Consider the following 13,185-nt stretch of genomic DNA (forward strand, 5'->3'; position numbering starts at 1 on the left):
ATTTAATTTTTATTCCATGCTCATCAATTGGATATGCTTTGCATTGCCATTGGACTGAACATACCGAGATTGCAACACTGTTGTTAAACATTAATTATGGCTGTTCCACAAGTGATAGCAATATTATAGTATATGGCTGAGATATTTCTACATAAACAAGCTTCAATCACAGAATATTTCATATTTTTACAATTGAATTCGACTTACATAAAAACACACGAAAAAACTACACTTTTACGAACATTTTTGTCTGAATAGAGAACAAACAGAGCTAAAATAAATTTGTCTCGCCTTTGTATACAAGTAGACACTTCTGGCTTTCCAATTAGGTATATTTGACTTATTTCCTCCCACGGAGTACAATTTTACAAACACATAAACAGAGGATTCAATATTTCTGTCATGGATAGTAGTACTAATGGGATATTTAATATCGGCATTAATCTGTCCATTTATTAGACAATAGAAACAAACAAAAATGAACATCGGCATCATAGCGACATATTCATTACAAATTATAGCAGATATTGAAGTGACAGTCAAATGAGTTAGTGCCTGTATACCACAAGAAGGATGTTTGGAATTTATGTGCAGTCACTTATGAGCCACCGCGAAGGTCTTTCCACCCATCTGCGTGCCATTGTCGAACTTTCTCCTCTATTTGTAAACTTGCTCTCATGGTAAGCGTGCATAGAAACATTGAATTTTCATTTGCCGAAAAATGTCTATAAGTTTTTGACTTCCAGAAGGCAAGAAATAACTGTTCTTCGATGGTGCATGTGTATGCAGGAGTCGCCATCTTTAAAATGACAAAAATAGTGATGTGAAGCTCACTTGATCAGTGTTGCAGCCTTGAGGTCGTTTGGTAAATAACAGTCGATACTTCATGTAAATTTAAGCAGTTTACAGTCTGTTCTGTAATTTTTGTCGGACTTTTAAAGTTCTTATTTGATTCTCCCTCGCATTTGTGGGAATAATGCCGATATGAATAACTTTTGCAATGAAAACATATTCAAATTATCTGTAACAAATTAACCGTGAATATTCCAGTGTTCTGATAAGTATCCGTGACCATGAGCTGCTCGAACTAGGTTTTCGTGCAAAATATGTTTTCAAGGAGTGTTTCTTCGTTAGCGTTTTGTTTAAATTTTTGTATCTCACATTGTATAAAATAAATTGAATGAACGTGGTGGTAGGTACTGACATAATATTTAAGCATCTCACTTAACGACGTATATTTACCAGAGAATGATGTTGGTTCCTGAAATGCGAGTAAATATCAAGCTGTACCTTTAACATAACTAGCCTCAAATGTTAAAGCAATGACGTTCTTGGCAAATATTGAACGATGATACATTCCCCTTGCACGGAAATTGTCCTACCAAACTTCTGTGTTGTGAAGTTAGCCCCCGTAACCACTTTCCAGCGCAAACAAGTGGTACGCCTGCGCGATTCCGGAAGGAAGGAAGGGAATGAAGCTGCAATGTGAGGGAGGGAAGGGGGAAAAAATCAGAGCAAAAATTTTCAATTGGGTCAGCTTGCGGCAACAGGCCACCTGACGAGGCAAAGTTCAAATGGCAAAGGTCGTCGGCCAAAAAGTCAATAAACTCAAAGAGGCGAAAAGCAAACAACAACCTGTTCCGTTCTTCCGGACAGGCCGGGAAATGGTTTCGACAATGTGGCAGAACCGCAAAAACCGAGGTTTCGGTGCCAGGCGATTGCAATTAAAATTTTAGCGTTTATTTTTCCCTGTTTTAAAAACATTCTCTGCAGTAATGAACCTGTCATTGAAGAAGGCGGTATGAAAATTATTCATGAGTAACAGAAGTTATGTGAAACTGAAGTACAGTCACACAGTGGCATATCCCAATGTCAGATATACCTGCCACGGCCCATTGACGGATCTAGCGTGAGGGACACGTGCCCCTCCCAAAATGGAAGATTAAATATTTTAAAAATTATTGATAGCATTGTTTGAAAACGAACAATGTTTGAGCAATCCTTTTGAAGATCCCGTTTACATTAATTAGTACAAGGCCTCCTCGATGGCGCAGTGGTCGCATTGTAATCAAGGGGTCCCGGGTTCGATACCCGGTGGAGGTGCATACTGGTTCGTTATTCCACTTTAAAACTCTAGGTCAAGTCCCGATTAGCCTTACTGTGCATAAAGTAGACGTAAAACACCAAATCAATCAATCGATAAATTAGGACAACATTTACTGGTCACATAAAATAGTCGACACCGGAAATCAAATCCGGGACACAAGACAAGGGATCAATAATTCCCATGTTTCTGGTAATTTAAGCTCATGAAATGAATTCTCACACTTATCCCTTTCTGTAATCATTGTTGATACAAATAACTAGGGCTCCGAATGAAGACCTATAAATTTCCAAAAGAAAAAGACCTAAAAATATCAAAGAAGAGACCTAAAAACGGAAAAAAGGACGTATAAATGTGATCCGAATTAATTAATAACTTCAGTTTTAATTACATATTTAATGAATAAAAAATACAAAATTCTGGTGATATTGAACACACAGTGCGAAAAAACTATATGAATGAAATGCATATTCTTTGAGTCAAAAATGTTTTTCTCTCGTATCAGGGATGGTTCAAATATAGCTATTTCTTTCTTTTTTTTATTTCTTTACTACAGAAAGGATGTTTAAGAGGTGATGAACTGATGATAATTCTAATTGAGAATGGGCAGTAGTCGAAAGAAGGTGAAGTTGCAAAAAAAGCCGTTAAGACCTTAAAGAAGGCTAAAAAAGGACCAATATGCCAAAAAACGCCGAAAAAGTAAAAAAAGGAGAAATAAAACCCACCCTTTTCTGGCCTACAATGACCCAAAATGAACATATATTGGGCCTCCTCTTCTGACACTAGGAAAACAAGGATTTTCCCTCAACTTCCGAGCACTACAAATAACTAAAAACTAAAACTAAAAATTCGCACATTATATTTCCAGTGTTAATATATGTTGCTATCTTATGTTTACAGCATAATCTGTACCCCCAGAAATAAATTCTAGATGTTACTGACCATACTTACCATTTTGAGCTGTATCAATTATTAGGAATTCCAACGTGAAAATATAAGTTCTGTTGACCTGATGGCGCTCTACACCAACGGTTCTCGAACGTTTTTCTTATTGTACCCTTTAGTCGTAACTAAAGGTCTAATGTACGTTGTTTTCCGAATAGTGGGTTGTGGGGAATTTTTTCGGCTGTCTGATTGGTGGGGCGCTTTGATATGTTGGAGGCGAGAATCTGCAATAGAGCCAAATGGTATTCGAGCTGTATGTGGAAAGATAGTAAGCAAATAAACATTAGTCTGAGAAAATATTAAACTTTATGATTAATTACGATAATAATAATGTGAAACGCGTGTGTAATCTGATAATGTATAAAAACAATATTTCGTTATATTTTTTACAGTTATGAAAAAAAGGAAAGAACAAAAATAAGTTTGTAAACAAACTGTCAAGTACAATTTTTTATTGTAAATCCTCAGAGTTTCTAGTGAGAAGGATGTACCTGCATACCCTGAAACAGTTTCTTGATGTCTGGTTCTGCACTTGAAACTTTTAAGTGGAGATTCGGCTACAAATTTAGTCTATTTCGGTACGTGTTTTTCTAGGTACCTCATGGTTGAAGGACCACTCTTCTTGATTGCGTACCCCTTTCGAGTAGTTCATGTACCCCTGGGAGTACGCGTACCACAGCTTGAGAACCACTGCTCTACACGTTACGCGTTTTCAACCTATGATGAATACATCTGTATAGTCGGAATGATCTGTTCGGTTTTCTTCTTTGTATTATGTATTCGCCCTGTACTCTGCTCATCGTCACATAACACTTGAGGTTCTGTTTCTTTCCTGATGGTTTTCCTATCTTGGAGGTTTTCATTTATTATTCTTTGATCGTTGTCTCACTTCTTTTTATCCCCATAAGCAAGAATTGCACATTATTCTACGTAATAAATGTAGAATAAAGTAATTTATTTCCCTTTTATCTATCTTGAAGACTTTTATTTTAGTAGTTTTCTTCTTTTGTTGATCTTTCTTCCTAAAATATTGGAAGGGGCGAGGACGGTTTACTTTTTCTTGGTAGATAAGACTTAACATGAAGAGGCCATTGGGGAGGTGAAAAGTGGCACAGTCTCCCCCACCTAATCTCCGCCATTGTTCCTAATCATCACTATATTGCAAATATTCCACATTCTCTTTTTCTTATACTCTTATATCCTTAGTCTCTTTGTTATTCCTGATTCTTCTTTGCTTTTTTCTCCTTGCATATTCAGGCTTTATGAAGTATATTGTTCATTGTTCTGGTTTCCTTTTAAATCTTTTCACAACAAAAGTTTAATGTGTATCATATTCTCAAGTTCTCTTTTTTTCCTTGCGATTCATTCTTTACTCACATATAGATATTCTCGTATTATTTGGCTTCTTTCATTAGTTCATCGTTATCTCTTCACCGTCTGTGACAAAGGCTTTATGGCATATTAATTAATTCACCGCCAATCTGCTGGTCTTTTAATTCTCATCTCTTTCTTTGTAAATTTTGAAAGGCAGTGGAGTTTCCTGATACCAGGGTACTTCACTAGGGCTGAAGATGCGAAACAAAGCCCTTTCTCGTTCGGAGCCTTCACGCAACAACGACAAAAACAACAAAAATCAAAGCGCGAGGCTTTCAGCGTTGCCTCGCTGTCAATCAATATCTCCCTGACCTTTCTGCTTGACCCCGAGTGCTTCATCAGTTTCCACGAAGGAAGGAGAAAAAAAAGACGCTTTGACGTAAATTAACGCGGGCCGTAACAAAGGGCGTGGAAACAGGAAACGGCCTACTTTGGATGTTTGTGCGGGGAAATACGACTCGCTCCGTGCTCCGTAATTGCTCCGTCGACTCGCTCCGTTCTCTTCCGTTCAGAGAGAACAGCGGTTGATGTTTCCAATCCTTCTTTTGCCGTTATTGATAGGAGAGGAGCGTTTGAGAACAAGCGAGGTATAAAAAATTTTCATCATCATCATCATCTCCTCTTTCATTTAATTCATGAGCCACGGTGGTGTGACCATCAGGGTGTCTGACTGCCAGGCGGGAGACCCGGGCTCGATTCCCGGGGTAAGTCGGAATTTTCCCGGCATTTCCCCCCTATTAAGCGGCTCTGGGGCTCACCCAGCCTCAAATCAAAGGATACCTGGGGAGAACTCCGGGGGGAAGGCGGCCGGAGCGTGGTGCTGGTTACATCACCCAAATATTTGATTGCATTCCTCTGCTCTGGAAGACATCTTATTTTCGCTTTTTTTCAACAATTGAGTATTTACATTATTATGTGTGTCGTTCCGGTCTCTCAGGAATGCACAGTTTGACCATGATAAGAATGCTCCTGTGGTGCTGTAGTTGCAAAGCTCACGGGCACACATAGAGAAGAAAGATGAAAAAACAAATGGTCATCATGTGTAAAACAACTTGAGAATGTTACGGTGTTTCCCTGGTTTTCTTGCACTGCGTTTTCAAAACCAAATTTCTTTAAGAAGACTCGAGGGAAGGAAAATTATAACTGATTTGGCAGTCCCAATGCAGTTTCTTATAGCAGAAATTCCGAAACTATCAGGAAATTGCAGACATTTGGTCTGCAGTCCCATCTAGTGTGTGGAATTACGTAATTCCCTTCCCATCCGTATCCTGTCCTATACGTTTTGAATTTAGTAGACTAATGCAAGTCCATTGTTTTTATAAAGAAGTGTATAGAACAGGTAATCTGGTAATTTTACTGAACCAAAGGGGGGGGGGCTGTTGGACCCGTTGACCCTTCCCTTAAATACGCTCACGGGGACAGCCCATTTAGATTCTTATATAACCGCAATGCCACATGCGACAAATAACTCTCTAGCATTCATAAACCCAATGGTTTATTACTGGAGAAACCTATGTTTTCTATCTGTGCCTATTCTTTGCAAGATTAATCCATCCTTAATCATCCTTACCAATTTCCTTCAGATCCATTTTTGTATTGATTGATTTGGTTTATTTTACTTTTCTTTTTTGCCACTTTTGGCAAATAGCGAAGATGAGGATGAGTGATGATATTGATTAAGGGACAACTACAAAGATCACCCATGCCCAGACTGTGATTGCAACCCGGGACCTCTGGTGTCGTAGCACGGCGTGGTAACCTAACCATTTCGCCACAGACAGATCCATTTTGATGTCTTGGCCTTCCCACAGATCTCTTGCCATCATGCTACCCAACTAGATTCAGTGGTACATTTTTCAATGTACTACGCTACCAATTTAAGTATGACAAATCTGATTTTCAAGTAGTTTTGAAAACTGTAATACAAATGAAACTTTGTTTGAAGCTCACTTTATGCTCAGGTAGAGTGATTTTGTTTTGCAGGAATGACGCCACGATGACGAGGTAGCATCTCATAATGGATTACATCCGAGAGTTTGACATCCGACTGGAGAAGGAGATGTACTATGCGGGGGAGACGCTGCAAGGTCACGTGATACTGGACACGGTAGAGAACTTCAAGTTAAGAGGTAGGTGCACCATTACATTTTATGTCTTTATATAGAGTGTCTGTTTTGGGGGGATTTTTCTGCCCCCCTCCAAATTAAAGCTCTCAGTTTGCAATGCTAATTTTAGATGAAAGCATCCAATAGTGTGGTAGACAATTTTAGTGTGTTTAAGCTTTCGGAGTTATAGGAGCTTGATTGGAGTAGACTGTTGTAGGATGCAGACGATCTCATCTTCGAAACATTGTTGTGATGGCTGTGACAACTCGTAAGAAACTCTTTCGACAGGTAGAAGATTAATATTTGCCGAATCTGGTTCTTTTTCTGCGCTCCATTTTCACACGCCACTACTATTTTGTTACTGGATTCTTCCAGTTGGCGCATGCGCACTTTGCGTCATTCGTCGTAGATAACGCAGGAAGCATGGGGTACGCGGCTGCTACTGCTTTCTTTGAGCCCCGTATAGTTAGACAACCCTTCTTACAGTTGTAATCGGCGGGAAGGCATAAAAGCAAGGATAAAACTTGGGATACCAGGATAAACAGTCATTCGAGTCTCTCACCGTCGAGCGTTCTACGCTCTAGGTATCATACTCGGTCTTGTCCAGGAGCGGCGCCAGGGGCTGCGAAGGGGTGCTTGCTTAGCCCTTAATTATCTTCCGCACCCCCTTCAGCACCCCTTTTTCAAAACCTATGATCAACCGAAAACACTAACTCATACAATGTCTCATGACGTCGTCCTATCAAGCATTGAAGTGAGACAGCTATTAATGTATACAACAGGCAAGCATTGATCTTACTGTCACGAGCCAGAATAAAATGCTGTGTAATCAAAAACGTCAGCAGTCCCCGGGTAACGAGAGGTCGCCGGGAGAGTCTAGATCGAGAGAGCAAAGCGCGAAGTGTGTTGCGAGTGACAGTCGGTCAGTCTAAAAGGTTCTGGGCGAACCCACTGAGGACACCTTCGATGGACCGATAGAGCGCCACGTCGTGACTCAGCCGAGAAACATTTGAAGGAAACCAGGTACAGTGGTGACACTTTAAGTTCATCATTATCAGTGTTTAGATATCTTGCTGGCTCGTGCGTGATCTCCCCCCCCCCCCTTCGCTTGTGCGGATTCTATTAAATATTGGTAAAGGGCAATGAGCGTAATTTATTCCACTCCTCATACACACATCCTCTTGCAGCAAAGCAGTTTAAACCGGCTAACAGCCTAAAGGTAACATGGTGGTTAGTGCGCCGGTTTTGTCGTAGTATAGGCAAAATAGCTACCGGTCCCCCTTCAATAAGTAAATTAAAATAATTACGTCAATTGAAACAATCACTATGTTTTCTGAAGTCACAAAATTTCCCAACGAGGAGCTCATTAAAACAGCAGAAGAAGTTCTCAGGGATTCGCATGCGAGAAACAATTTCACCGCCCTCGATACTTTTAGTGCAAACAATCCGTTTTTGCAAGTTAGAGCTATGCCTAACACAGTGCTAAGAGACCCTGCCTTGACGTCACATATATCAGAATCACAAATTGTTCACAAGCAGCTCTCTAAAAATCAACAAGTAATTTTTGGTGCGTTACAGGGTAACGTATTTGTCTTACAAAATTTAGTCTCCATGACTCTAGCTCTCCGTAAAGATCACGACGATCTTAGAAATCAGGTACGTAGGGAATTGAACTCTAGGCGGCAGTCAGCACATTCCAGCCCGCAAGCAAGGGGCGTTCAATTTTTCTCTCGTCAGCACGAAGCTCAGTGTTCACAGACCACCGAACCGAGTTCGAGCGATACGCCTCCCGTTCCAACCGAGAGCAAAGTCCAACACAAGTTGTCGTCGCACACGAGCAAGATTAAGATCATAACAGCTGATATCACAAAATGTTTTGGTTTTACCTTGCAACCCTGATTTTCTACCTATCGGCGGAGTAGCTTTCGCTTTTTCTGGAGACTGCGGACAGCAACTGGTCAAGGAACTCCAAACCTTCAACAAAACACAACCTGGTGACGTCAGAGTTACCCCAGCGTACAATCTATCTGCCAATTATATTTTTCATTCCGTCACTCCAAACAACCAAGATCCTATTGCGAAAATGCTATGTCAACTGCCTAAATTTGCTCTTAACTTAGACAGAGATCCATTGCTTTCCCACATCTAGCCACAGGCGCTTTCGGCTTTTATTCAGCAGCCACAGCCAAAATAGCCCTTTCATGTGCGAAGCAATTTTCAGAATATTCTAATGAAATAGACGGTATCACGTTTTGCACTCATTCAAATTCCGACACGGAGATATTTGAAGATGAATTCAAACAGCTGTTCTCGTTTTCGGAACGTAAAGATGAAATGGAAGGACGACATGCAAGAAAGAAGAAACCTAAACAAAAACAAAATAGTAATCTTGTTACTCAGTTACTAGTGCACAGGAAGGTAACGCTGGAATTTCAGAAAAATTCAAGAAAATCACACTTCCTCTAACGAAAATCAACAACCTTTTCTTCGTTGACATAACTGTAGGAAACAAGCAAATACCAATGCTTTTAGATTCAGGTAGTACAACAACTGTCATGAACAGGCAGGACTTACCTCGAAATATCATAGTAAAACAGAAATTTCGTGTCTTAAGTGCTTTTAATAATTCAAAATTTTCAATAACAAACGAAACTGTCTTACACTTCAAATTGGCCGATCAACCTTTCTGCACACGGCACTTCTGTATGAAGGGTCAGGAAACCTCAACATTTTGGGAAATGATTTTCTTACAGCACATAGAGCCGTCACAGACACAAACAGACGAACCTTGCAAATTACTCGTTTTGGCTCCCGGAAATTGCAAAAAGAAAAGAATGCTCAGCAACAAGTACACAAATTATCCAAGATCGCCACGGAACATCTAGAACAGTGTATCCAACCCACCTACACAACACAGGAGGAAGTAAAACTAAATCCTAGAGAACAAGCGGTGGTAAAAGTTCAGCTTATAAATTGTACATCCAGCGACGGTAGCCATATATTAAACCCCATTCCCAGATATTCACCCCCTAAAGGAACTTGCATCCCTACCTCCCTCATGAGTGAACATTACAATTACAATTTTTTCCAATGATCCAGTTACCATTCCGACATTCACGACGATAGGGAAAGCTGATGTTGTCTTGGAAATAATTGGCCAGCAAGAAACGGGAGACACATACGGTCCTGCTAAGGTAAGGACCGAACCAATCTGGAACCCATTAAAGGAAAATAACAGCGACGATGGGAAGCCACATCGATATTTTTTTAAGGAAAATTCTGAAGAACTCCAAAAGCGCATTTCTGAACCTCGGAAAAACTTCGACAAGGCGAAGATCGACATCAACCCAAGTTTATGTGAAGAAGACCGAGATAGAACTGACGCACGAGTTCCCCGATGTTTTTAGTTGGAAAGAAGACGACATAGGAGGTTGCACCCTGTATGAACTGGATATCGATACAGGATATTCGCCACCAGTTTACACTCGACCCCACAGGATACCACCTCATACACTTCCAATCATGCAAGAAGAAATCAAGAGACTGTTACAACAGGGAGTCGTTTCTCCTATTTTAGCGCCACGCTGGAACTCTCCTATCCTGCTTGTGAAGAAACAAAATAACACGTACCGCGTCTGCTTCGACGGTCGTCGGATCAACGCCGTCGCCAAGAAGATACGTTTTCCGGCACCTCATCTCATAGACATCGTAGAGAGGGCGGCAGGTTTCAAATATTATTCATCTATGGACATCCTCTCGGCTTATTTTCAGATACGCCTCACACCAAGTAGCCGTGAAAAAGTGAGTTTTCAAGTGCCGCAGATGGGGACTTACGCTTTTAATTATGCCCCACAAGGATTTGCCACGTCGGGAACAGCGTTAGCGATACCACTGAATTTAGCCCTCAACGTCGTTGACAACCGCCATTTGTTCTTCTATGCAGATGATCTCTTGTCAGTCTCTGACGACGTACCCACTTCCTTGAAGATATTGCGTCACACTTTTGAAAGACTTGGGCTCGCTGGATTAAAATTGGCTCCTAAAAAGGCAAAATTCCTGTACGATGATATTGTCTATCTTGGACACAATTTATCCGAAAAAGGATGCGCTATTTCACCTAAGATGATAGAAACTGTTAAGTCGTATCCGACACCTACAAGCAAGAAGACTTTACGTCAAATTTTTGGCCTGGCAAATTTTTCCCGTCGTTACTCTCCACATTTTTCCAAACAAGCATCAGTTCTTACACAACTGCTGAAGAAGGAGAGACAATTTCGATGGACAGAAGCACAAAACGAGGCATTCAATGCTTTAAAGCATTCACTAATCACGAGCCCAGTATTAGCCAGATACGACCCCTCCCTTCCTATTCACATATACACGGACAGTAGCAAAATAGCTCTAGGGGCTGTCATCGTTCACGAAGATCCCCAAGGAAATGTCAAACCGATTGCATATGCAAGCAGGATACTACATGATAAGTAAAGGGAACAAGACATAAACATGTTAGAACTCTCTGGCATATTTTTTGCTTTAAAAGCATTTCGACACTACATCATTTTCAAAAGATTGATTTTACACACCGATTCCAAATGTATTCAAAATTTACGACAATCAACTACCCTAAAAGGCTGCCTTTGGAGTTTATCACAATTTCTGTCCGACTACGATTTCATTATTCAACATATAAAGAGAACCGACAACAGTGTTTCTGACGCCATTAGCCGTAATACGAGGATCCAAGATGAAACCTTTTCTCCTCTCCTGGAAGATGAAATTTTGTCTGTTTTGAGAACACGTGAATTTGACCTTGCCAAAGAACAACAAGAAGACCTTTTTCTCAAAAATCTTTACCTACATTTAATTAGAAGTCAAGAAGCCGACCCTAAATATGATAGAACCAGCCAGCAATTCCGTCTCATAGATGACATTATTTACAGAAGGACACGAACTTCGGACAAACAGGAAAGATTGCTCACATGCATCCCTCAGTCATTACAAGATATATGGTTTGAACAAGTGCACTCTTCTTCACATGCACTAAATCACTTTGGCTATTATAAAACATATGCCTATGCGAAGGACCGTTATTACTTTCCTTCTCAGAAATCCTTCATCTACAAGAAATGCAAAGAATGTGAACAGTGTGCACGACTTAAGCAGTCCCGACAACCAAAGCACTTCGAACTACAAACAAGGACTTCTCTGACACCTTTCCAAATTATCGCCTTGGATCAATATGGTCCATATGTCACATCAGGAACAGAGGGACATCGCTATGTGATCACGTGCACTGACGCAGCCACGCGTTACGTAATATCTGCACCGACATATTCTCTCACTGCTGAAGTTTTGGCGGATTTTCTGTACACGAAAATCATATTACCATTTGGCTTTCCAGAAAAAATCATTGTCGACCAACTACCAAGCCAAACTTCCGATTTATTTAAAGAACTGGCCAACAAATTCCAAATTGAACTAAGCTTTGCCAGCCCAGGATTTCATCAGAGCCTCGGTTTAGTCGAAAAGACGCAACAAACGCTGGAAGGAATGATCAAATTCTACGTCAAAGCCAAACACACAAATTGATCCGATTTCTTGTCAACAGCGGTCTCAGCTATCAACAACATGCCGCATTCATCTGCTCGATACTCACCTACATATTTGCTGATGGGTTATCATCCCCGCACCTTACCGGATTCTATTTTTCAAACTCCACCGCAGCACGTGAGCAATTATGAACGCCTGGAACATATGAAGCTTTCGCGCCGATTGGCACAAGAAAATCTCCTCAAACGCCACAGAACGGACAAGGCACGACTTGATCCTAACTATTCTCAAGCAGCGCTTAAACCTGGCGATCAAATACTTTTGTGGAACGATCGACGCTTATCGAAGACGTCCAAAGGCAAGTACGAAGGCTCCTCCGTGGTAATCGAGAGACTTGATAAGAACCATTACAGAATCGAAGGAATCAAGCAAGGAAAACGGTTTGAACAAAAGGTAGCGTCGGTCAGGATGAAACTTTACACACCACGAACGGTAACTCTCGATCAACGAGATACAGAGGAAGATAATGTGAATGCCTTAGATTTACATTCAGGAATACAAGCGGATATCCCTCATATTCTAGGAGACCTTTATTTGGAAAAAAATCACAGCTAGTGAACCCTACATATCAGAAGTTGACAACACTGCGACAAACATTGAAACACTGGCAACATAGAACAGCTACTTTCTAACGAAGACGATCATCATCATCATCATCCTTCATAGTTCCTCGCCGCGACGAAATTACGAACAGTGATAGTAACAACTCATCAACTATAAAATCTACCACGCTGAATATTACGTATAAACTATGCTTCTTCTTATAAATTCTGCTATTTTTCATCTTACGGAGGAAACTCTGCACCAATAACTCACAGAACAAGAAGAAAATTAAATATATCTCGTACACGCGACAGCACTCGCCACATACAAGATTGTGCCGATCCTTGGACACCGTGATAACACTTTATGATGTGATTTCACACAGAGTAGAATGGACTTCTGAAGACGATACCGTAACAACACGACCCTCTGCTTCGCTAGCATTTTGTGTACGTAAACAAAAAGCACGTACGAGATGAATATAGCTACTGCATATGGGAAGAG

The 13,185-nt window shown here is 40.6% G+C and overlaps 1 protein-coding gene across 1 annotated transcript in view; it reads left to right on the top strand.

The window, feature by feature from the left end:
- Nucleotides 1–6,440: 6,440 nt before the first annotated feature.
- LOC146000071 (arrestin domain-containing protein 3-like) overlaps nt 6,441–13,185 on the top strand; it is a 216,138-nt gene continuing 209,393 nt past the window's right edge. The window contains exon 1 of the mRNA XM_083137399.1: nt 6,441–6,552. Coding sequence (XP_082993525.1) covers nt 6,441–6,552 — 112 coding nt within the window. The remainder of the gene's footprint in view (nt 6,553–13,185) is intronic.

This window comes from Lepisma saccharinum, chromosome 16, assembly GCF_977018435.1.
Source record: "Lepisma saccharinum chromosome 16, izLepSacc3.1, whole genome shotgun sequence".
Lineage (NCBI taxonomy): Eukaryota > Metazoa > Arthropoda > Insecta > Zygentoma > Lepismatidae > Lepisma > Lepisma saccharinum.